We start from the raw sequence: 21,024 nt of genomic DNA, 5'->3' as shown, positions 1-21,024 counted from the left end.
TAAACAGCCATCACCAGCATTGGGTGGCTGCTGCCAACATACTGACTCAACTCTAGCCACTTTAATAATGGAAACATTTATTACATCAATTTATCACTAGCCACTTTAAACAATGCCACTTTATATAATGTTTACATACCCTACATTACTCATCTCATATGTATACACTGTCCTCTATACCATCTAATGCATCTTGCCTATGCCATTAGGCCATCATTCATTCATATTTTTATGTACATATTCTTATTCATTCCTTTACACTTGTGTATAAGGTAGTTGTTGTGAAATTGTTAGGTTAGATTACTTGTTAGATATGACTGCATGGTCGGAACTAGAAGCACAAGCATTTCGCTACACTCTGCATTAACATCTGCTAACCATGTGTATGTGACAAATAACATTTGATTTGATTTTGACATTTGTTTATAAGCAGGGGTGAAAGTAAGGCGGTATGGTCCATGCAGAATAAAGTGTGGTACGCCATACCAGTTAAAAGTAAGTCTATCACAATTAAAACAACAAGCCCAAAAAACTACAGGCTATTATACCATTATTTGACATTACTGCATATCAGCCGCATAAATAATTAGCGAACTGACTGAAAATCGGTTGGTATACGCTCCAAATGTAGTTGTGGTTTGAGGAGAACACTAACATGTTGCCAAGGCAGATGCGTTGCCGAAACGCCCGCGGACAAGACGGAGATTAGTGGCCGAGACCGTGGCGCACGTGGACATCCGTGGTTGCTTCAATTCAGCTACAAGTGTAGGCCTAATGACTTTGTCAATGGGTCAGTGTCGCTTAAGTTTTTTTCCAACAATAATTTCGTCCTCCAGATTAGATCGAGGTCATATTGTATTTGTGTCTCCCCTTTTCGTAGGCTAATTATATATGGACCAGACATCGTTTTTATTGATCTGTTTGTCAGAGTCAGCAGAGTAGGCTCCCATGTATATTTTATCATAGAAAAAAAGAGTGCGCGCACTTGGATATCCCGTACCCGTAAGAAATTACATCTACTTTCACCCTCTGTTTATACGTATTTTCAGCTGACGAATGTCTATATTATTTGGAAAAACCCTATTCGTTCCGCATACCCATTATTCTGGTGACTCAATTCCCAGAATGTGTAAAGGGCTGGCTGCAGGTCTAGTGGGCGGAGATAATCGCACCGATTCTTGGAAAGTGATTAGGGGGAAGGTAGTGGTGAGGTCCGATTCCTGGCAGCAAGACCGAAAGACTGAATTACTATGATGAATTTAGACTCACCAGGAACGAGCTAAATTTTTATTTATTTTTACACTGGCATTCACAGTAACAGATTTCAAATAATAAAATGTGGACAGGCTCGGTGGCGGTGCGCATGACGTCAGAAGCTCCGGTGTACTGAACAGTTCTCAGAATAGAATCACAGAGTATAATTCTTGGAATTGGTTCATTTTAAAAGCCGAACCCACACACCCTCCCGCACATGCTAAGAACCCATTTTAGAGACAACACTCATCTGCTGCTCTGAATCCTATTTTTCTACATTTCACATTTATTTTAGTGCTTTTTAATGAGTTTATTCATTTTCGGATGCGTCTCTATTCACTGAACATTTGCGTGAGACATTAATTAGAATAAAATAATTACATTCCTTTGTATAGACCAGCTATATTTTCGTAAAAACCGCTGTGGAATTAGACTATTGTGGAATATTGAAGACTCACCATCATGATTCTTTGTGTTCAAGGGTAAGTTCACATTCGTTTGTCCCTGTTTGATGTGACATTTCATGCTTTGATGTTGATATTTAAAATCAAATGGCAAAGACAAAAGTCGTGTTTCTCCCTATAAATTCCATTTAATTAAATAAAAATTCCAGGTCATTCTTAGAATTCGGAAATAATTCAATTACTGTCAATTCCAATATTTAAATTCCAAGAACTCAATTCCAAATTAAATATTATCACTAACAATTGCACACATTCTGCTGTGCAGATAGCCTAGCTATACTGTAAATAGAAATATACAAGTTGAAATTTAAAACAAATCCTGGAATACATTTGATACTAGGTTCATTAATTCTAATAATATTAAATTTCAAATAAATTCCCAAAATTTAATGTTTTTACAATTCCAATTCAAACAGTCCAAACAGTTTAAATTCTAATCCAATTAAAAATCCATAACATGAAGATTGTTTAAATTCGAATTGAATTCAACAGATTCTCCTCTTCATGCGTGATTTCAAGAATTTGATTGGAATTACAAATTAAATTGGAATCGAATGCAACCCTGTTGTGAATTCATATATTATAATACTTCCAATTGTGACAAGTATAACCCGTATCTGAGCATCTGAATCAATTCACACTCAGTCAGTGACACTGCTTCATGTCAGGGCTCTTTGTCTGGCCAATGTTACAAAGAAGGGAGTCATCAGAGATTTAATGTTGAGATTTGAGGTCTTGTAAAGCCACCACTTCTAAATGATGAGCGTTGTTCCAGCAAAACATCCCCCCCCCCAACATAACATTAAGGCCAAGGGTGGACTGGCCATCTTGCATTTCAGACAAATGCCAGATGGGCTGGTCCGGTGTGGGGGCCTGGAGGGGAAAATGGTCTGGTGTGGGGGCCTGGAGGGAAAAATGGTCCGGTGAGGGGGCCTGGAGGGAAAAATGGTCTGGTGTGGGGGCCCGGAGGGAAAAATGGTCTGGTGTGGGGGCCTGGAGGGAAAAATGGTCTGGTGTGGGGGCCTGGAGGGAAAAATGGTCTGGTGTGGGGGCCTGGAGGGGAAAAATGGTCTGGTGTGGGGGCCTGGAGGGGAAAAATGGTCTGGTGTGGGGGCCTGGAGGGGAAAAATTGCCCGGTGTGTTAGCAATGCCAGGGCAGATTTCTGGTTCAAGTCCGCCCCCTGATTAATTAGCCTATGACAATATTAGTACTTGTCCTTTAACAGGATAGTGGGTAATGTAATGAATGATTCACCTGGTTGTTCCCTACTGTCTCCTACACTTGTCCTGTGCTCATTGTTGTAGTCTCTTGTTTACAGCCCCAGACCACTGCTGTCTGGCAGCCCCACAGAGGGCCCTGTGGGTATGCGGACAGGGAGCATCTCCTCACCTCACTGCCTTCACAGCACCCCTCCACAGTGGGACCCCACGAATGACCTGCGCACCATCGCCAAAAACTTCTTCTACCTTGATACCTCAGGTAATGCAAATCGAATTTCCAAACTGTAAACTCCTCCCAACAGGCTCCCTGAAACCCTTTCATGGTTTTAATGTTTTTGGTAACAATAACTACTTGCGTTTCAGTTCATCCAGTCGCCTGCTTACTACAGGATTACTAAAATCTAAACCATTGAATAAGTTAATAAACTTTGACCTCTCACTCTTTGCAGGCTGGTACTGGGGAGCCATCACAGCAGGTCAGGCCCATGCAGCTCTCCAGGCAGCGTCAGAGGGGGCCTTTCTGATTCGAGACAGCAGCCATCCCCTGTACATGCTGACCCTGTCTGTTAGGACTGCACGTGGCCCCACCAGTATACGCATCCAGTACAGTGGAGCCCGGTTTCTGCTAGACTCCAGCTCGCCAGCCCGACCCAGCATTTTGTCCTTTCCTGACGTGCCTAGCATGGTGCAGTACTATGTAGGACCAACAAGGAAGGTGCAGAAGGGCAAGGTGGAGGAGACTCATGGCGTACAGCCCGCCCAGAGGACAGTTCAGGAGAGCACAGTAGTGCTGAAGCTCAAGCGGGCCCTGCACAAGCCCCAGGCCTTCCCCTCCCTCCAGCACCTCACACGCCTCACCATCAACCGCAGCACAGGCTGTCCGGACCAGCTGCCACTGCCACGCCCACTGGTGCGCTACCTGCAGGACTACCCCTTCCATGTATGAGGGTCCTCTGGTGCTGAATTAAACGAAACAGTTCAACTAAACCTTGAGGAGCGCTGTCAGTAAGAGGCAGCTGGAAACAACATCACTGCACTGGCAACTAATGGAGCCACATCAGACATACGGTTGGTCATGAGACCATGTTTGGGAAAGAACCTTCCAGAAAATGGTGCCTGGTTTTGGATTTCTCAGAGGGAAGTGGGGTTCTGTGTACCACCCCCATTCAGAGGTGATTGACTGGAAAACACATGGTGCTAACTGTGGTGTATCCTCATGCTATGAGGGGTAACGTTTTCTTTCTGTTTCTGAGCAGTGAATTGCTTTTCAGTCACAGATGTAAATTGTTTAATTTTTTGTTTAAGTCAACATTGTCATTTTTTACCCCCCCGACACTGTACATATCCCTTTTTTTATTAAAACAATATTAAATGAGTTATACTGCTCCTGTCTTCAATGTCCCGTTGTCTTTTGGTGGGTCAAATGCCACAAAGAGCTTTATAGCCTACATCCACAGAAGAGAAAATGGGTTGCGTGGGCAGTGTGCCCAATCTCAGTTGTTATCTGAAGCGGTCTTTATAACATAAAGAGATTAAACCCCCTCGGGTATAAGTGTGTACACAGCAGAATCGACGAGGCAATATAGGCTGGATTCAATGTGCCTTTGTGTAAGAGTGAATCTGAGTCAGCAGCCTCGTCAGCGGGGAGGGAGAATCCCTTGATTCGTAGAACTACTGAATGCCTTCTGGGAGGGTGAAATTCTGAGAGGGAGGGTTCTAAGAAAAGCCTCTCAGTAATTACCTTCAGCCTACTACTCGCTCGGTCACGATCACCCTCCTTTATTGCCACACAAACACACATTAGCACCTACAACGTCCTCAGGTTTAAATGAAGCCCATCTACGATATGTATATGTGCGCGTTTGTGAATTTCTACATTATTTGAGCTCAGTAGTGTGTACAGTACGTGGCAGATGGATGGTGGGTGTTGAGGCTGTAGCAGGCTGGTCTGAAGCCAGTGAAACAGGATCCATATCTCACACAGTCTCTCAATGCTGGTCCTGGTCTGTGTTGCACTCCTTTTTTTGAAGGATGCAGAAACGAGGCCTATAAGCGACAGAGAGAATATGAACCAGGCGTTCAATATGAATACATTTCTTGATCAAAGGTTTTGAAAATGTAGTTATTTAACAAAGATATAGCAGTCTGATTTACTCCTGACCTGTCAGTAATGTCACGATGCGTGCGCAAGTAGTGTAACTCTTCAACACTTTCCTCTACCCACTGCTGGATGAGCTGTGGATGACGTGGGTCTACTTCCAAGTATACACGACTGCACAAGACAAGAAGAAATGAAAACACAGTGAAGTGAAACTTCTCAAACCATTGAAAAACAGAGATTGAAGTAGTGAGACCTGCTTTACAATAGATACAACAGAGTGACTAGACAGAAAGCTTCTTAGTGTGCGCCACAAAAACGGTACATCTAAAATAATATTGGCCTACTGTGAATATTCCCTTAAAAACAAACACTGTGGCCTGCATAAACACTTCCAATACAGTTTGGAGCTCCAGAACTGACTTGAGTTTCACCATATGGATATGATGAGCAGTAAGGTCACTAGGAACAACGGGGGGAGGGAAATTATAGATAGCAATGATACATTCATATTGACCAATTTCAAGCGTGTGATTATATGTTATGTTCTAGATGCAGAAAATACACCCAGTGCCTTACCCATGGTTGGATAAGAGCTTTGGAGCCAGAGTCAGAATGTGTCTCATCACCTGCATGCCATCTTTCCCCCCATCCAGAGCAGCATGGTCCTCAAACCTGAGGATGTCAGCACAGAACACTGTAGTTCATATACCTCCATTTGAACTCGAAGTGTGCGTGCGTTTGTGTGTGCGTGCGACTGCTCGTCTCACCTGAGGATTTCAGGTTCAAGTGATATCATATCCTCTGAGAACAGGTACGGAGGGTTGCTGACCAAAACGGAGACTGGACTGCACATGCTCACAATTATGTCTGCATCTAGAACATAACATAAAATCACACCCTTGAAATCGGCAAATCTGAATGTAACATCTGTATGGCTTATCTTCCTTTACCGATGTTATAATATCCCTCCCCCATCATTCCTATTGACCTTACCTCTCATCACATCCATATGGTGAACCTCAAGTCGGTCCTGGAACCCCAAACTGTAACATACAGCCAATCAGGTTTGAACATATTCACAAAACATGAATTAATGTCGCTAATCAAAATCAGCTAATCAAAGTAAAATTGGTATCCTGTGTTTTCATGATTACCTGTGTGAGTTCTCTCTTGTCAGATCCACAGCATCCTTGTTTTTATCTAAAGCAATCGCTCTGAGCTGAGAGAGAGAAACTCAAATATCAGTGTTGTTTGAGTGAAGGGGCTCAGAGATCAAGGAACATGATATGAAAGAAAGTGAGAAAGTAAAAGAGGGGGAGAGCACACCTGTGGGAGGCTCTTAAGTAAACTGAGGGAGATAGCACCAGAGCCACAACCCACTTCCAGGCACCTGAAGCTGGTCTCCTCACTTAATCCAGTCCCCTGCTTCATCTGGAGATCTGTAAGCACTAGGCCAACCAGCTCCTGCACAGACAGACAGACGTGAAACCATAGCTTGACAGAAGGTCATGTCTCTGCAATGGAAATTCTGACGACAGTCACAGAATGAAATATTGAAATGCGCTCTTATCACAAGAGATGATGGTCCCTTGTGTTTCAAACAACTTGTTTTATAGTAGGTGTGTAAGTGACTTGCCTAGTTAAATAAAGGTTAAATAAAAAAGTGTACGTGTGTGTGTGTGTGTGTGTGTGTGTGTGTGTACTCTCCCGCACCTCAGTTTCAGGCCGGGGGATAAACACGGGAGGTCTCATCTTCAGTGTCAGATCTCTGAAGTCCCACTCTTCAATCACATACTGCACTGGCATTCTGAACACACAGCACACGTCACATGTTCACGCAATGTAGGCTACACTTTCCAATTAAATTCTTAGCTTTCAGAGACAGAATAATAGGTCAAGTGCACCGTCACTGACTGTAGCACGTTAAGACTAAGCTTGTATGTACCTGGTGAGACGTCTGGAACAGAGCTCCCATGTCTGCTCTGTCTGTTCTTGTGTCAGGAATTCAGCCAGCCTGTCCTGTCCAATGCCCTCTAACTGCGAGGGGAAGAGGTTGAGGGTTAGATGATTCCTTCAGTGGGAGACTGATAGACCGAGAAGGATAAAAGGTGGAAAGGTGAACATGGAAATTATTTGCAAGGATCATATTTTGGGTTCAGAAACTCACTGTTTTAGCACCAAGCAAATGTGCAATGATGTACTGGCTGGAGAGATGTGGCTCTGAGACACCTCTTTGCTGGAAATGGCCTGTCCATAACTTGACAGCTTGCTCCACCGTGAGCCTGCTAGCTGTAGGTAAGGCTGGGACGCATTCAGCCACAGACGGAGACGTGCACAGCCACTGGAGGAAGGGAGGGAGCGAGACAGCGATAGAGAGAATATTACGAGGATATTACGAGGCTTCATTCAATAATGAATTCCAGTTATGTTTATACTGTAAACAACGCACTTTCCTTGCAATCCACGTGAAACACTTTACAAGAAAGGCATCTTAATTTACCTTGTGTCCAATAAATCCGTCTTTAAGTGGTTTAAAGCAGTTATAAACCTCCTTCAATGGTCTTCGTAATCGTATCCACATGGTATTCCACTTTCTCTTGACAGAAGACCAACACGTGAAGCAGTTGACATGAAGAAGGTAAAAAAATGTAGCTAATATGAAACTCCGAAATAAGCGTTTGACTATATTAATGAATATTGTGTAAAACCAGCTGAATGTGGTCTAAGTAAGATGACTGTACTAACTATTAAATACAAAATAACCAACCATTTCAATCATTCATTGGAGGTATTCACTTCCGGGCATCCTTCCTTTTTTCAGAGTAATAGTGCATTAGATTAATTCATAAATCCTTCCAGAATAAAAGTGAGACAACTGTATTATGTCGATCCATACAATTAGGATGAAGTTAAATTAAATTATATTTTTAAGAAGCAAATTGCAGTACATGCATCATACTGGATCTACATTTATTTAACATGTACTATAAAGATTTTATTTCCCAAATCTGACATCCATCAACTTGTTTGGCGTGTCCTGGAACGTACCCATCCGTAATGCGCAGTGCGGGTAAATTATGTTCGGGAACTCCACCATGTTTCATCGATAGCGCACGGTTGTTGTTAGCCATATAGCTAGCTAGCATACCACTTGTTCGATTGTATTTACGCTGTGGTATATTTTTTGCATGACATTTAAACAGATTGGTCGTCAATTGTAAGGAAATACAAGAGGATCCAGTTGTATGTTTACACATTAGCCAGAGAGTTAAATTAGCTAGAGATAGCTGGACTAGCTAGCTAGGGTAGACTGTCAACAACAACCCTTCCCTGCTCTGTCAGGAATTAGGAGTCATCATAGCTACTAGTTAGCTACAGTAACAAGAGAGTGATTTACAACCAGTAGATACACAGCTACAGTAGGTCTTAAAAAATACTTATCTTCAATTGAGCGTTCACATTGTCTGAGAACGGAGTAAGAGATTGACGCAGTTGGAGTTGCTTTCTTACTTTATTATACTACCTGAAGTTTAAAGTCCTTTTTACAACGTCTTCATGGGGATGAGTCGAATAGAGTGTATATTTTTTAGTGAGTTTCACCCAACACTGGGACCAAAGATTACTTACCAGGTAGGTGTACAGTACAGTATATGTTTCGACAGTTTTTGCAACGAGTGTCAAGCTAACTTTCTAATCAAATCGCATTTTATTTGTCACATGCTTCGTAGACTAACAGTGAACTGCTTACTTACAGGTCTTTTTCTGAAAAAGCAGAGTTAAAGATGAGATCAAAAATAGAAATAGTGACGCAGTGAATAACGAGTAAATATAACATGGCTATATACAGTGGTGTAAAAATACTTTAATGTACTACCTAAGTAGTTTTTTTTGTGGTATCTGTACTTTACTATTTATATTTTTGACAACTTTTACTTTGCTACATCCCTTGACAAAATAGTGTTCTTTTTACTCCAGACATTTTCCCGGACACCCAAAAGTACTCTCTACATTTTGAATGCTTAGCAGGACAGGAAAATGGTCCAATTCACACACTTATCAAGAAAACAACCCTGGTTATCCCTACTGCCCCTGATCTGGCAGACTCACTAAACACAAATGCTTGGTTTGTAAATTATGTCTGAGTCTTGGAGGGTCCCCTGGCTATCGATAAATAAGTTTAAAAAACTAAAACGGTGCCCTCTGGTTTGCTTAATATAAGGAATTAGTAATTATTTATGCTTGTACTTATAATACTTAAGTATATTTAAAACCAAATTATTTTAGACTTTTACTCAAGTAGTATTTTACCGGGTAACTTTTTACTTGAGTCATTTTCTATTAAGGTATCTTTACTTTTACTCAAGTATGACAATTGGGTACTTTTTCCACAACTGCTATAAATAGGGTTTAGAAAATAACATGGCTATACAGGGAGTGCAAGTACTAAGTCAATGTGCAGAGGCACAAAGTAATTGAGGTACCTATGTACTGTACTGTACATACAATGCATTCGGAAAGTATTCAGAACACTTGACTTTTAACACATTTTGTTATGTCACAGCCTTATTCTAAAATGGATTATTAACTGGGTGGTTCCAGCCCTGAATGCTGATTGGCTGACAGCTGTGGTATATCAGACCGTATACCACGGGTGTGACACAACATTTATTTTTACTGCTCTAATCTAAGTAGGCAAGTCAGTTAAGAACAAATTCTTATTTACAATGACAGCCTCCTGCGGGGACAGTGATGAAAAAAATGTATATATTCTCCCCCGATTTCTCAGTTTGGCCGGGCGGCCAGCATTAGGGAGAGTCTTGGTGGTTCCAAACTTCTTCCATTTAAGAATGATGGAGGCCACTGTGTTCTTGTACAATTCCTTCAACCTCATGGTCGTAGTGCTATGTACAATTACTTCGACCTCATGGCTTGGGTTTTACTCCGATATTTACCACCGGTGGACTCCAATCATGTTGTATAATCGTCTCAAGGATGATCAATGGAAACAGGATGCACCTGAGCTCAATTTTGAGTCTCATACCAAAGGGTCTCAATACTTATGTAAATAAGGTATTTCTGTTTTTTATTTTTAATACATTTGAAAACGTTTAGAAAAACCTGTTTTCGCTTTGTCGTTATGGGGTATTGTGTGTAGATGGATGAGTATTTTTTTTTATTGAATCCATTTTAGAATAAGGCTTTAACGTAACAAATGTGGAAAAAGTCAAGGGGTCTGAATACTTTCCGAATGCACTGTATAGGTAGGGGTAAAGTGACTATCAGCAGCTTATGTAGTAAGTGTGAGTGTGTGCGTTTCATCAGTTTGCGTGTGTGTGTTGGGGGTGTCAGTAAGTGTGTGTGGGTAGAGTCCAGTGTGTGCATAGTCACTGCTAAAGAGTTAGTGCCAAAAAAGGTAAATGCAAGTAGTCTGGGTAGCCCTTTGATTAGCTGTTCAGAAGTCTTATGGCTTGGGGGTAGAAGCTGTTCAGGGTCCAGTTGGTTCCAGACTTGCTGGATTGGTACCGCTTTCTGTGCGGTAGCAGCTAGAACAGTCTGTGGCTTGGGAGGCTGGAGTCTGATACTTTTTTGGGCCTTCCTCTGACATCGCCTGGTATAGAGGTCCTGGATAGCACGAAGCTCAGCCCCAGTAATGTACTGGGCCGTACTCACTACTCTGTAGTGCCTTGTGGTCAGATGCCAAGCAGTTGCCATACTGGTTATGCAGTTCATCAAGATGCTCTCGATGGTGCAGCTGTATAACTTTTTGAAGATTTGAGGGCCCATGCTAAGTAATTTCAGTCTCCTGAGGGGGAAGTGGCATTGTCGTGCCCTCTTCACAATTGTGTTGGTGTGTCTGGACCATGATAGATCCTTAGTGATGTGGACACCGAGGAACTTGAAGCTGTCGACCCGCTCCGCTACAGCCCTGTCGATGTGGATGGGAGCGTGCTCGTCCCGTCCGTTTCCTGTAGTCCATGATCAGCTCCTTTGTCTTGCTGACATTAAGAGAGAGGTTGTTCTCCTGGAACCACACTGACAGGTCTCTGACCTCCTCCCTATAAGCTGTCTCATTGTTGTCGGTAATCAGGACTACCACCGTCGTGTTGTCGGCAAACTCAGTGATGTTGTCGGCAAACTTAGTGATGATGTTGGAGTTGTGCGTGGCCACGCAGTCGTGGGTGTACAGGGAGTACAGGAGGGGACTAAGCATGCACCTCTGAGGGGGCCCCTGTGTTGAGGGTCAGCATGGCTGTGTTATTGCCTATCCTCTACCTGGGGGTGGCCTGTCAGGAAGTCCAGGATCCAGTTTCAGAGGGAGGTGTTCAGTCCCAGAGTCCTTAGCTTAGTGATGAGCTTCGAGGGCACAATGGTGTTGAACACTGAGCTGTAGTCAATGAACAGCATTCTCACATACTGTAGGTGTTCCTTTTGTCCAGGTGGGAGAGGGCAATAAAGATTGTGTCATCTGTGGATCTGTTGGGGCTGTGTTCTATCTTTTCCCATCTTTCTATTGTGTTCTATCCTCTCCAGGTTCCAGAGGAGTACATATCCCGGGAGCTCTTTGACACAGTACAGGTGTACATTATTACCAAACCAGAACTGCAGAACAAACTCATAACTGTGTACGTACACTTGGGAATTTACATTAGGATATTCTTATTCATGGTCCAATTTAACAACAGGTCTTATTTTTCTCTCCTCTTGTGTCTGTTACTTGAACTAAGTGAATAATTTATTTGGGCTGCAATTTTTTCCTTTCCTGTGGCGGTCCTCACAAGAACCAGTTTCATCATGGCGCTTGATGGTTTTTGCAACTGCACATTTTCCCGAATAGACTGACCTTCATGTCTTAAAGTAATGATGGACTGTCATTTCTCTTTGCTTATTTGAGCGGTTCTTGCCATAATATGGACTTGTCTTTGATTGATGTAGAACGGCCATGGGGAAGAAGTTAATTGGTTGTCCGGTGTGCATCGAGCACAAGAAGTACAGCCGTAATGCTCTGCTCTTTAACCTGGGCCTTGTATGCGATGCAAGGACCAAGACCTGTGCCCTTGAGCCAATTGTCAAGAAGCTGTCAGGGTACCTCACAACGCTGGAGGTAAAAGGATCTCTCTGGAGGCTAGTGCTCTTTTTCAAAACATCACAAGATCTGAATGTCTTATGGGATATATAGGTCAAAGTGTTAATATTTCTCTTTATTTTGCAGCTGGAGAGTGGGTTCATATCGAACGAGGAGAGCAAACAGAAACTGCTACCTATTATGTCCACCTTGTTAGAGGAGCTAAATGCTACCGGAGCCTGTACCTTACCCATCGGTATGTGTGCATTTGTACACAGTAATGTGTCAGATAGCCTTTTCTCTTTCTCTTACACACCATTCGTTTCCTCCCTCTTATTTAGATGAGTCCAATACAATCAACCTGAAGTTGATTGAGCAGCGCAGGGACCCTCTGATCGTGCAGGAGTACGACGTGCCTGTCTTTACTCAGTGCAAAGACCACTTCATCAAATCCCAGTGGGATCTCACCACTCAACAGGTAGGTCTTTCTGCCACACCGACAGTGGCTCACACAGATAGACCCACGCCTCATCCTTACCAGAAGCGTACATACAGTGTGGCTGACATCCCATCAAGGGTTTCAGAGAAACAATGATTTGTCTATACAGTACCAGTCAAAAGTTTGGACACCTACTCATTCAAGGGTTTTTCTTTTGTACTATTAAAGCTGTCATCAAGGCAAAGGGTGGCTACTTTGAAGAATCTCAAATAGAAAATATATTTAGATTTGTTTAACACTTTTTTTTTTGGTTACTACATGATTCCATATGTGCTATTTCATAGTTTTGATATCTTCACTATTATTCTACAATGTAGAAAATAGTACAAATAAAGAAAAACCCTTGAATTAGTAGGTGTGTCCAAATGTTGGACCAGTACTGTGCAATGTCATCATGCACCTGTCTCAGATTAAAGCGCTGATGAAAAATATGTTAGAAATGTGTTGAATTCTGTTGTAGATCCTGGCCTACATTGATGGGTTCAGGCATATCCAGAAGATATCTGCAGAAGCGGATGTTGAACTTAATCTAGTCCGGATCGCCGTACAGAATTTACTGTGAGTGCTTTAAAACTGGTAATATGATGCAACAGATAATGGACCCATTGGAATAGATTCTAAGAGAACATTCTATGGTGAAACATTTCCCTTTGGAACCATGGAATAGATTCTAAGAGAACATTCTTTATGATGAAACAACATTTCCCTTTGAAACCATGGAATAGATTCTAAGAGAACATTCTTTATGATGAAACCATGGAATAGATTTGAACCTTTATGATGAAACAACATTTGCCTATGAAACCATGGAATAGATTCTAAGATAACATTCTTTTTCACAGGTATTATGGTGTTGTAACCTTGGTATCAATATTTCAGGTAATGAAACCCTCAGTAACAATACCTTCTTCTGAAATGTGGTGTGTGTGTGTGTGTACAGTCCTGCTAACACACTGTATGTTGTGTCTCTCCAGTACTCCAATGTGTACTGCACAACCCCTACAGTCCAGAGCCTGATAGATGACAGGTCCATTCAGGAGGAGTGTCTCAACTATGTCACCAAGAAAGGTAACAGCCAGTTTGGAAAGTTGTAGTCAGAAAAAGTTAGAATTTGTTACAGTGAGTGTATGATAAGTTCTGCTGCCTGTGTGCTTCAGGACAGAAGAGAGCCTGTTTAAGGGATGTGTTCCAGCTGTACTGTGGTCTGACTCCAGGCACCACAGTTCGTGATCTTTGCTCCCGCTACTCACAGCAGCTGCAGAGGGTAGATGAGAGGTAAGTTATTAAGCATCCATGTTGACTCATGATGTTTATGTGGTTGACATAGACCTCAATGTCCATATTTATTTATTTATTTGTCAGGGACCATGTACAACATGCCATTGCACCAGATTTAGCTAGATAGCTAATCCTCATCTACGTGGAGAAGTGTAGAGAATAGTGTTGTTGATATCATGTGATGCTCAACAGGAGGCTGATCCAGTATGGACTGATGAAGGCTCTCATTCGCCGTCTGCAGAAGTATCCTGTTAAGGTGACACGAGACGAGAGGAGCCGCCCACCACGCCTTTACACTGGTTGCCATAGTTACGACGAAATCTGCTGCAAGACGGGTAGGTTAAGGCGTTTATGATGACACATTACTGGTTTTATGGTGATGACGTGTTTAGGAAGATTAATAATTACAGAGGGCTGGATAAGTATTTTGAGAAATCGTTCTATACTCTGTAATCTCTCATGGCAGCACCTTCCCCTGTATTTGCAGGAATGAGCTACAAAGAGCTGGACGAGCGCTTGGAGAATGACCCCAACATAATTGTGTGCTGGAAGTGATACCCTGGCTTAATCAGCAACCACACTCACTTTGATAGAGAAAGCCATCTCTCTAACAAAGACAGACAGACACGAGGTCCGATTGTACTGAAACAGAGGCCTCCTGCTCGCCTCTCATCTGACCCACACAACTGCCTGCTGTCCAGGAGACACAATGTGGATCAACCTCGGCCAAAGATGCCTTAGAAAAGTCAGTTTATCACTGTTGTCTGTGGACTTCATCCGAAATGTTCTGGAAATGATCTGTGCATTCAAAGGCTGAGACATGTAGGAATTTATATACTACTAGTATGTCACCAATGTCACCTGTTATCATCCTCAGGTTTTTCCATCCAGACTTTGAATCAATCATTGTGGGATAGTTTCATTCAGAACAATGAATGGAATAATTTTAAAAAGACCACAAAAATGAGGAATGTGGCAGGTAGCCTAGTGGTTAAGAGCGTTGTGCCAGTTCAGTGAACATTCGCTAGTTCAAACTTTTGCGCCGACTAGGTTAAAAATCTGTTGATGTTCCCTTGAGCAAGGCACTTAACCCTAATTGCTCCTGTAAGTCGCTCTGGATAAGAACATCAGCTAAATGACTCAAATGTAAAATGTGCTTATTAATGTACCAAAAAATGATAATACCAACTCCTTGCAATAATAAAGATGCGTTGTTGATTTGAATGACCCATTGTCTGACTGTGTTTATCGTACTCACTTCACCTACAGAGCCTTCAGAAAGTATTTATACCCCTCGACTTATTCCACATTGTATTACAGCCTGAATTCAAAATGGATTGAATTGGTTTTGTTTCTCACTCATCTACACGCTGTTTTTTCAATAAATTTGCTAACATTTCCAAAAACATGTTTTCACTCACGTTATGATGCTCTTAACCCCATAATGTGAGTGAAAACATGTTTTTAGAAATGTTAGCTAACTTATTGAAAATTAAATGCAGAAATACAGTCTCTAATTTACAGAAGTATTCACACCCCTGTTCTCAATACATGTTAGAATCACCTTTGGCAGTGATCACAGCTGTGTCTTTCTGGTTAAGTCTCTACGAGCTTTGCACACCTGGATTGTAGAATATTTGCACATGCTTAAAAAAATTCTTCAAGCTCTGTCAAGTTGGTTTGATCATTGCTAGACAGCCATTTTCAAGTCTTGCCATAGGTTTTCAAGTCAATTTAAGTCAACTGTAACTAAGCCACTCAGGAACATTCAATGTTGTCTTGGTACGCAACTCCAGTGTATATTTGGCCTTGTGTTTTGTGTTATTTTTCTGCGGAAAGGTGAATTTGTCTCCCAGTGTCTGTTGGAAAGCAGACTGAACCAAGTATTCCTCTAGGATTTTGCCTGTGCTTAGCTCTATTTGTTTTTTTTTTATCCTAACAAAAAGAGTATACTCATAACATGATGCAGCCACCACCATGCTTGAAAATATGAAGTGGATACTCAGTAATGTGTGATGGATTTGCCCCAAACATAACACTTTGTATTCAAGACAAAGTTCATTTCTTTGGCACATTTTTTTCAGTTTTACTTTTGTGCCTTGTTGAAAACAGGATGCATGTTTTGGAATATGTTTATTCTGTACAGACTTCCTTTTTACTCTGTCAATTAGTTTACTATTTTTGAATAACTACAATGCTGTTGATGCATCCTCAGTTTTCTCCTATCACAGCCATTAAACTTTAACTGTTTAAATGTCACCATTGGCCTCATGGTGAAATCCCTAAGTGGTTTCCCTCCTCTCCGGAGTTAGGAAGGACGCCTGTATCTTTGTAGTGACTGCGTTCATTGATACACCATCCAAAGAGTAATGAATAACTTCATCATGCTCAAAGGAATATTCCATGTCTGCTTTTTTCATGTGACCCATCTATCAATAGGTGCCCTTTTTTGCGAGGCATTGGAAAACCTCCCTGGTCTTTGTGGTTGAATCTGTTCACTGCTCGACAGATAATTGTACATGTGGGGTGCAGAGATGAGGTAGTCATTCAAAAATCATGTTAAACACTATTATTCAGTCCATGTGACTTGTTAAGCAAATGTTTACTCCTGAACTTATTTAGGCTAGCCATAACAAAGGGGTTGAATAGTTGTTGACTCAAGACATTTCAGCTTTTCATTTTGTATTAATTTGTAAAAATGTTTAAAAATATATTTCCACTTTGACATAATGGGGTATTGTGTGTAGGCCAGTGACAAAAAACTCAATATAATCCATTTAAAATTCAGGCTGTAAAACAACAAAATGTGCAAAAAAGTCAAGGTGTGTGAATATTGTAATGGGATCATCACCTAGCGCATGGTTGGGGGGCCAGAACATGATTACAAATAACTTGTAGACTGCAAATTGACCGCAAGAAGCCCAAACAGATATAATATTTGACAAAACATGCGTGGGAAGACTTGGGAACAGATTTCCTAAATGAAAATGACTTGTAGCTGATTTCCTGGTGTTTTTACAGTTTTTTAGGTCCAACAATGAAAATTCTAAAGAAATATGTTTTTTTTTACTTGGGGTGGGGGGGGGTATAAAACTATTTGGCCTGCGGGCCACCAGTTGGGGAACCCTGGCCTAGTTGTTACAGTGTAGTAGACCCACATGTCCTTTGTCTCCTTCTACAGGAGAGATAGAGAAGTACATTAATGGAGAATGGCAGAAGGTTCTGTCTGAAGGTGACTAAATTGGACGGCCAGGTCTGGATTGCTCTGTACAGCCTGGTGCTGAAGGAAGACTGCCAAAGGAAATATGACTTCAACAACTTCAACAAGAACCAGGGCTTAAAGGTACAGTAGCCTCAGCCAGTACTGGCGCTTCTGACAAGAGTGGCCTCTGAATCCTAACTATCAAAACTATAGCTCAGGAAGAATGTCTGTTCAGATCATTGCCCTTCAAAATCTTTTCTTATCTCCCCTCCGATTAGAAGACAGATGAGGTATCCAGGCTTTGTTTTGACTGGTGTTTTCTCTTACTATTATTTACATGATTGTCTCTCCTTCCTGAACATACGTGAGGATAGAATTATGAGCTCTGAGAACTGTGCAGGATAGCATAGGTGGTCTATCAGACAGACCACAATGCAGACAATAAAAGTCTAACTCAAACTGAAACTTGTTTTGTGTGTAGCTGTGGTTTCCTGACAGAGGTGTTAAGAGACCAGCTGGCCAACCTGGTGGAGCTCCAGCGCTTCCTCAGTCACCTCACTGTCACAGACCCTGCCCCTCCAAAGAAAGACGTATTCTTGGAAATGGTGAGGAACACTCATTCACACACACACACACACACACACACACACACACACACACACACACACACACACACACACACACACACACACACACACACACACACACACACACACACACCAGGGTTTCCGTTAGACGGCTTTTGCCTATAAAATAAATTAAAAGCCGATTAAGTGAAGTTGTAGCTGGGGGGCTGCATATTATACATCCCGATTTCACACTTCAGCACCATTCTCTCACTCCTTGCGCGCTGCCTTATGTGCATCAAATCACATTTTATTGGTCACATACACATATTTAGCAGATGTTATTGAGGATGTTGCGAAATGCTTGTTCCTAGCTCCAACAGTGCAGTAGTATCTAATATCAGCATGCATCTGCTGCTGAGGAGAGAGAGAGCGAGAGAGGAGAGAAATTTAAAGGAAAGTTAGAGAGTATGCCTACAGTGAAAGGCCTACCAGAGGAATGTCCTTTGTATGGAGAACTTTTAATATTGTAGTGGACAAAGATGAGAAGAAAGTTGGTACGACCAAATGCAGGCTACTGTGCAACTTGCTATTCAGGTAGGATGCAATTTTGAAAAAAATAAATATATATAGTATTTATAATCATTTGTATTAATCCTTATTATTACCGTATCAGTAAAACACATGTCATCACTATAAAACCAGTAATGTGTCATCATAAACGCCTTAACCTACCAGTCTTGCAGCAGATTTCGTCGTAACTATGGCAACCAGTGTAAAGGCGTGGTGGGCGGCTCCTCTCGTCTCGTGTCACCTTAACAGGATACTTCTGCAGATGGCGAATGAGAGCCTTCATCAGTCCATACTGGATTAGCCTCCTGTTGAGCATCACATGATATCAACAACACTATTCTCTACACTTCTCCACGTAGATGAGGATTAGCTATCTAGCTAAATCTGGTGCAATGGCATGTTGTACATGGTCCCTGACAAATAAATAAATAAATATGGACATTGAGGTCTATGTCAACCACATAAACATCATGAGTCAACATGGATGCTTAATAACTCACCTCTCACCTACCCTCTGCAGCTGCTGTGAGTAGCGGGAGCAAAGATCACGAACTGTGGTGCCTGGAGTCAGACCACAGTACAGCTGGAACACATCCCTTAAACAGGCTCTCTTCTGTCCTGAAGCACACAGGCAGCAGAACTTATCATACACTCACTGTAACAAATTCTAACTTGTTCTGACTACAACTTTCCAAACTGGCTGTTACCTTTCTTGGTGACATAGTTGAGACACTCCTCCTGAATGGACCTGTCATCTATCAGGCTCTGGACTGTAGGGGTTGTGCAGTACACATTGGAGTACTGGAGAGACACAACATACAGTGTGTTAGCAGGACTGTACACACACACACACACACCACATTTCAGAAGAAGGTATTGTTACTGAGGGTTTCATTACCTGAAATATTGATACCAAGGTTACAACACCATAATACCTGTGAAAAAGAATGTTCTCTTAGAATCCATTCCATGGTTTCATAGGCAAATGTTGTTTCATCATAAAGAATGTTCTCTTAGAATCTATTCCATGGTTTCATAGGCAAATGTTGTTTCATCATAAATAATGTTCTCTTAGAATCTATTCCATGGTTTCAAAGGGAAATATTGTTTCATCATAAAGAATGTTCTCTTAGAATCTATTCCATGGTTTCAAAGGGAAATATTGTTTCATCATAAAGAATGTTCTCTTAGAATCTATTCCATGGTTTCATAGGCAAATGTTGTTTCATCATAAATAATGTTCTCTTAGAATCTATTCCATGGTTTCATAGGCAAATGTTGTTTCATCATAAATAATGTTATCTTAGAATCTATTCCATGGTTTCATAGGCAAATGTTGTTTCATCATAAATAATGTTCTCTTAGAATCTATTCCATGGTTTCATAGGGAAATATTGTTTCATCATAAAGAATGTTCTCTTAGAATCTATTCCATGGTTTCAAAGGGAAATGTTGTTTCATCATAAAGAATGTTCTCTTAGAATCTATTCCATGGTTTCATAGGCAAATGTTGTTTCATCATAAATAATGTTCTCTTAGAATCTATTCCATGGTTTCAAAGGGAAATATTGTTTCATCATAAAGAATGTTCTCTTAGAATCTATTCCAATGGGTTCATTATCTGTTGCATCATATTACCAGTTTTAGTGGTCACCAACCTTTTTTGAGTCAACATCACTTTCTGAGTCAAAATGCAAGCCAAGATCTACTGTTCAGATTTTTTTAAACATTACTTAAAAAATGTAAGCCTACGCAACATTAACCTATGCAGTAGGCTATAGGCCCAAAACATTATCACCGCATATGGGCTTTGCTTGAATTGCCCTGCCAATGCATTTTTGTACTTCTCTAACCATTTTATTAAAATGATTTTTGAAGTAGGCTATATGATCACACTGGTAATAGATCAGTTGTTGTATTACTTGTGAGGCACAACTGAGTAAGCATAATAATAACCTTTTTTATATTACTGTGTTGATAGAGCCTACTTCTGATGGTCAGTCAACGTCCTCCGCTCTCCCTTTCCTCTGCTGACACTGACCAAAAATGGACTCCGTCTTCCAGCTAATGGCAAAACTCAAATTGCCCCACATTATTTCTGCCTCATGCACAAATTCATGTTGTTACTAATATGATCAGATAAAGTGAAACATTCCTCGATATTAAAAAAGACCCAAGCTGCTAATAATAACAACGCAAGCCTATCGATACACTTTGACTCATTCATTGCAGCTGCAGTGTTGGTGGAAGTAGGGAGAACACGCATTTTATGGCTTATAAAAGTTTTGAATACAAAGTGTTGACAGTGCTGAGTAAAAACTTAAACATGAACTCAGTCATAAAAACAGCAGCTCTTTGCTCTATTCGTTGACAGTCTCTCTCTAGTCATGGTTTTAAAAGTTTAGAAATCTCACAGTATCAACTTTGCTATAGCTTTCTTTTACGCCTACTACGTTACGTTAATCTGAACCATCCGATTGGCCAGTGGTAGGCCTATAGCGCACTTGATCTGCTCCCCCCGGGAAGGCAGAGTTTGTACCTTTAGAGATATAAAATGGTTCACAATGAGAACACATCAGGTACACCTAACACTAACAGCGTGAGACGAGTAAAAAATATATAGGAACGAAAGCCTTGTCGTTGTTTTTTACAGAAATGTTTGGTAATCAACTAGGAATTCCTTGGCGATTGACCGGTTGGTAACCACTGCTGTATATTATTGTTATCATTGTAGGCCTATTTAGTCAAACAAGTTTTAAACATGCATAATGCATTTTGTTTTATCTGTTGAGAAATTTCTGTT

At 41.3% G+C, this 21,024-nt stretch overlaps 3 protein-coding genes and 1 long non-coding RNA gene across 5 annotated transcripts; 2 read left to right on the top strand and 2 right to left on the bottom strand.

The window, feature by feature from the left end:
- The first annotated feature begins 432 nt into the window (after nt 1-432).
- cish (cytokine inducible SH2-containing protein) lies at nt 433-4,314 on the top strand. The gene is made up of 3 exons (XM_024416046.2): nt 433-1,736; nt 3,038-3,198; nt 3,389-4,314. The coding sequence occupies exons 1-3, from the start codon at nt 1,717-1,719 to the stop codon at nt 3,883-3,885; spliced, it is 678 nt and encodes a 225-aa protein (XP_024271814.1). The 5' UTR covers nt 433-1,716; the 3' UTR covers nt 3,886-4,314.
- Nucleotides 4,315-4,698: 384 nt separating this feature from the next.
- hemk1 (HemK methyltransferase family member 1) lies at nt 4,699-7,908 on the bottom strand. Of its 2 annotated transcripts, XM_024416044.2 has the most exons (12): nt 7,808-7,908; nt 7,541-7,636; nt 7,208-7,381; nt 6,986-7,077; nt 6,754-6,847; nt 6,367-6,504; nt 6,195-6,259; nt 6,034-6,083; nt 5,808-5,913; nt 5,617-5,712; nt 5,101-5,211; nt 4,699-4,985 (listed from the first exon to the last, which is right to left on the bottom strand). In XM_024416044.2, the coding sequence occupies exons 1-12, from the start codon at nt 7,817-7,819 to the stop codon at nt 4,928-4,930; spliced, it is 1,092 nt and encodes a 363-aa protein (XP_024271812.1). In that variant the 5' UTR covers nt 7,820-7,908; the 3' UTR covers nt 4,699-4,927. The 2 variants fall into 2 exon arrangements, with proteins under 2 accessions (XP_024271812.1, XP_024271813.1); XM_024416045.2 differs by having other exon boundaries at nt 7,541-7,877.
- Nucleotides 7,909-8,111: 203 nt separating this feature from the next.
- Nucleotides 8,112-15,104, top strand: nprl2 (NPR2 like, GATOR1 complex subunit). Its single transcript, XM_024416043.2, has 11 exons — nt 8,112-8,670; nt 11,572-11,663; nt 11,974-12,142; nt 12,251-12,359; nt 12,445-12,581; nt 13,063-13,160; nt 13,445-13,481; nt 13,577-13,670; nt 13,760-13,877; nt 14,073-14,215; nt 14,368-15,104. Exons 1-11 carry the CDS (start codon nt 8,596-8,598, stop codon nt 14,433-14,435), a joined length of 1,140 nt encoding a protein of 379 aa, XP_024271811.2. The 5' UTR covers nt 8,112-8,595; the 3' UTR covers nt 14,436-15,104.
- A 3,605-nt stretch (nt 15,105-18,709) lies between these two features.
- On the bottom strand, nt 18,710-19,325 carry LOC112247338. Its single transcript, XR_002953053.2, has 3 exons — nt 19,120-19,325; nt 18,929-19,022; nt 18,710-18,839 (listed from the first exon to the last, which is right to left on the bottom strand). It is a non-coding gene; the product is annotated as an uncharacterized LOC112247338 (long non-coding RNA).
- Nucleotides 19,326-21,024: the final 1,699 nt, after the last annotated feature.

The sequence above is a fragment of the Oncorhynchus tshawytscha genome, linkage group LG02, assembly GCF_018296145.1.
Source record: "Oncorhynchus tshawytscha isolate Ot180627B linkage group LG02, Otsh_v2.0, whole genome shotgun sequence".
NCBI lineage: Eukaryota > Metazoa > Chordata > Actinopteri > Salmoniformes > Salmonidae > Oncorhynchus > Oncorhynchus tshawytscha.
This window is presented reverse-complemented; position numbering and strand designations above follow the sequence as displayed.

Excerpts from the sequence above, each read along its gene's own strand:
- cish (XM_024416046.2), top strand. The coding sequence starts at position 1,717 with ATGATTCTTTGTGTTCAAGG. Across the intron at positions 1,737-3,037 it reads ATGATTCTTTGTGTTCAAGG|CCCCAGACCACTGCTGTCTG; the intron begins GTAAGTTCACAT and ends TCTTGTTTACAG. Across the intron at positions 3,199-3,388 it reads CTTCTACCTTGATACCTCAG|GCTGGTACTGGGGAGCCATC; the intron begins GTAATGCAAATC and ends CACTCTTTGCAG.
- hemk1 (XM_024416044.2), bottom strand. Across the intron at positions 5,914-6,033 it reads CCATATGGATGTGATGAGAG|ATGCAGACATAATTGTGAGC; the intron begins GTAAGGTCAATA and ends GTTATGTTCTAG. Across the intron at positions 5,713-5,807 it reads CTTGAACCTGAAATCCTCAG|GTTTGAGGACCATGCTGCTC; the intron begins GTGAGACGAGCA and ends TGACATCCTCAG.
- nprl2 (XM_024416043.2), top strand. The coding sequence starts at position 8,596 with ATGGGGATGAGTCGAATAGAGTGTATATTTTTTAGTGAGTTTCACCCA. Across the intron at positions 12,143-12,250 it reads GGTACCTCACAACGCTGGAG|CTGGAGAGTGGGTTCATATC; the intron begins GTAAAAGGATCT and ends TTTATTTTGCAG. Across the intron at positions 13,161-13,444 it reads ATCGCCGTACAGAATTTACT|GTATTATGGTGTTGTAACCT; the intron begins GTGAGTGCTTTA and ends TCTTTTTCACAG.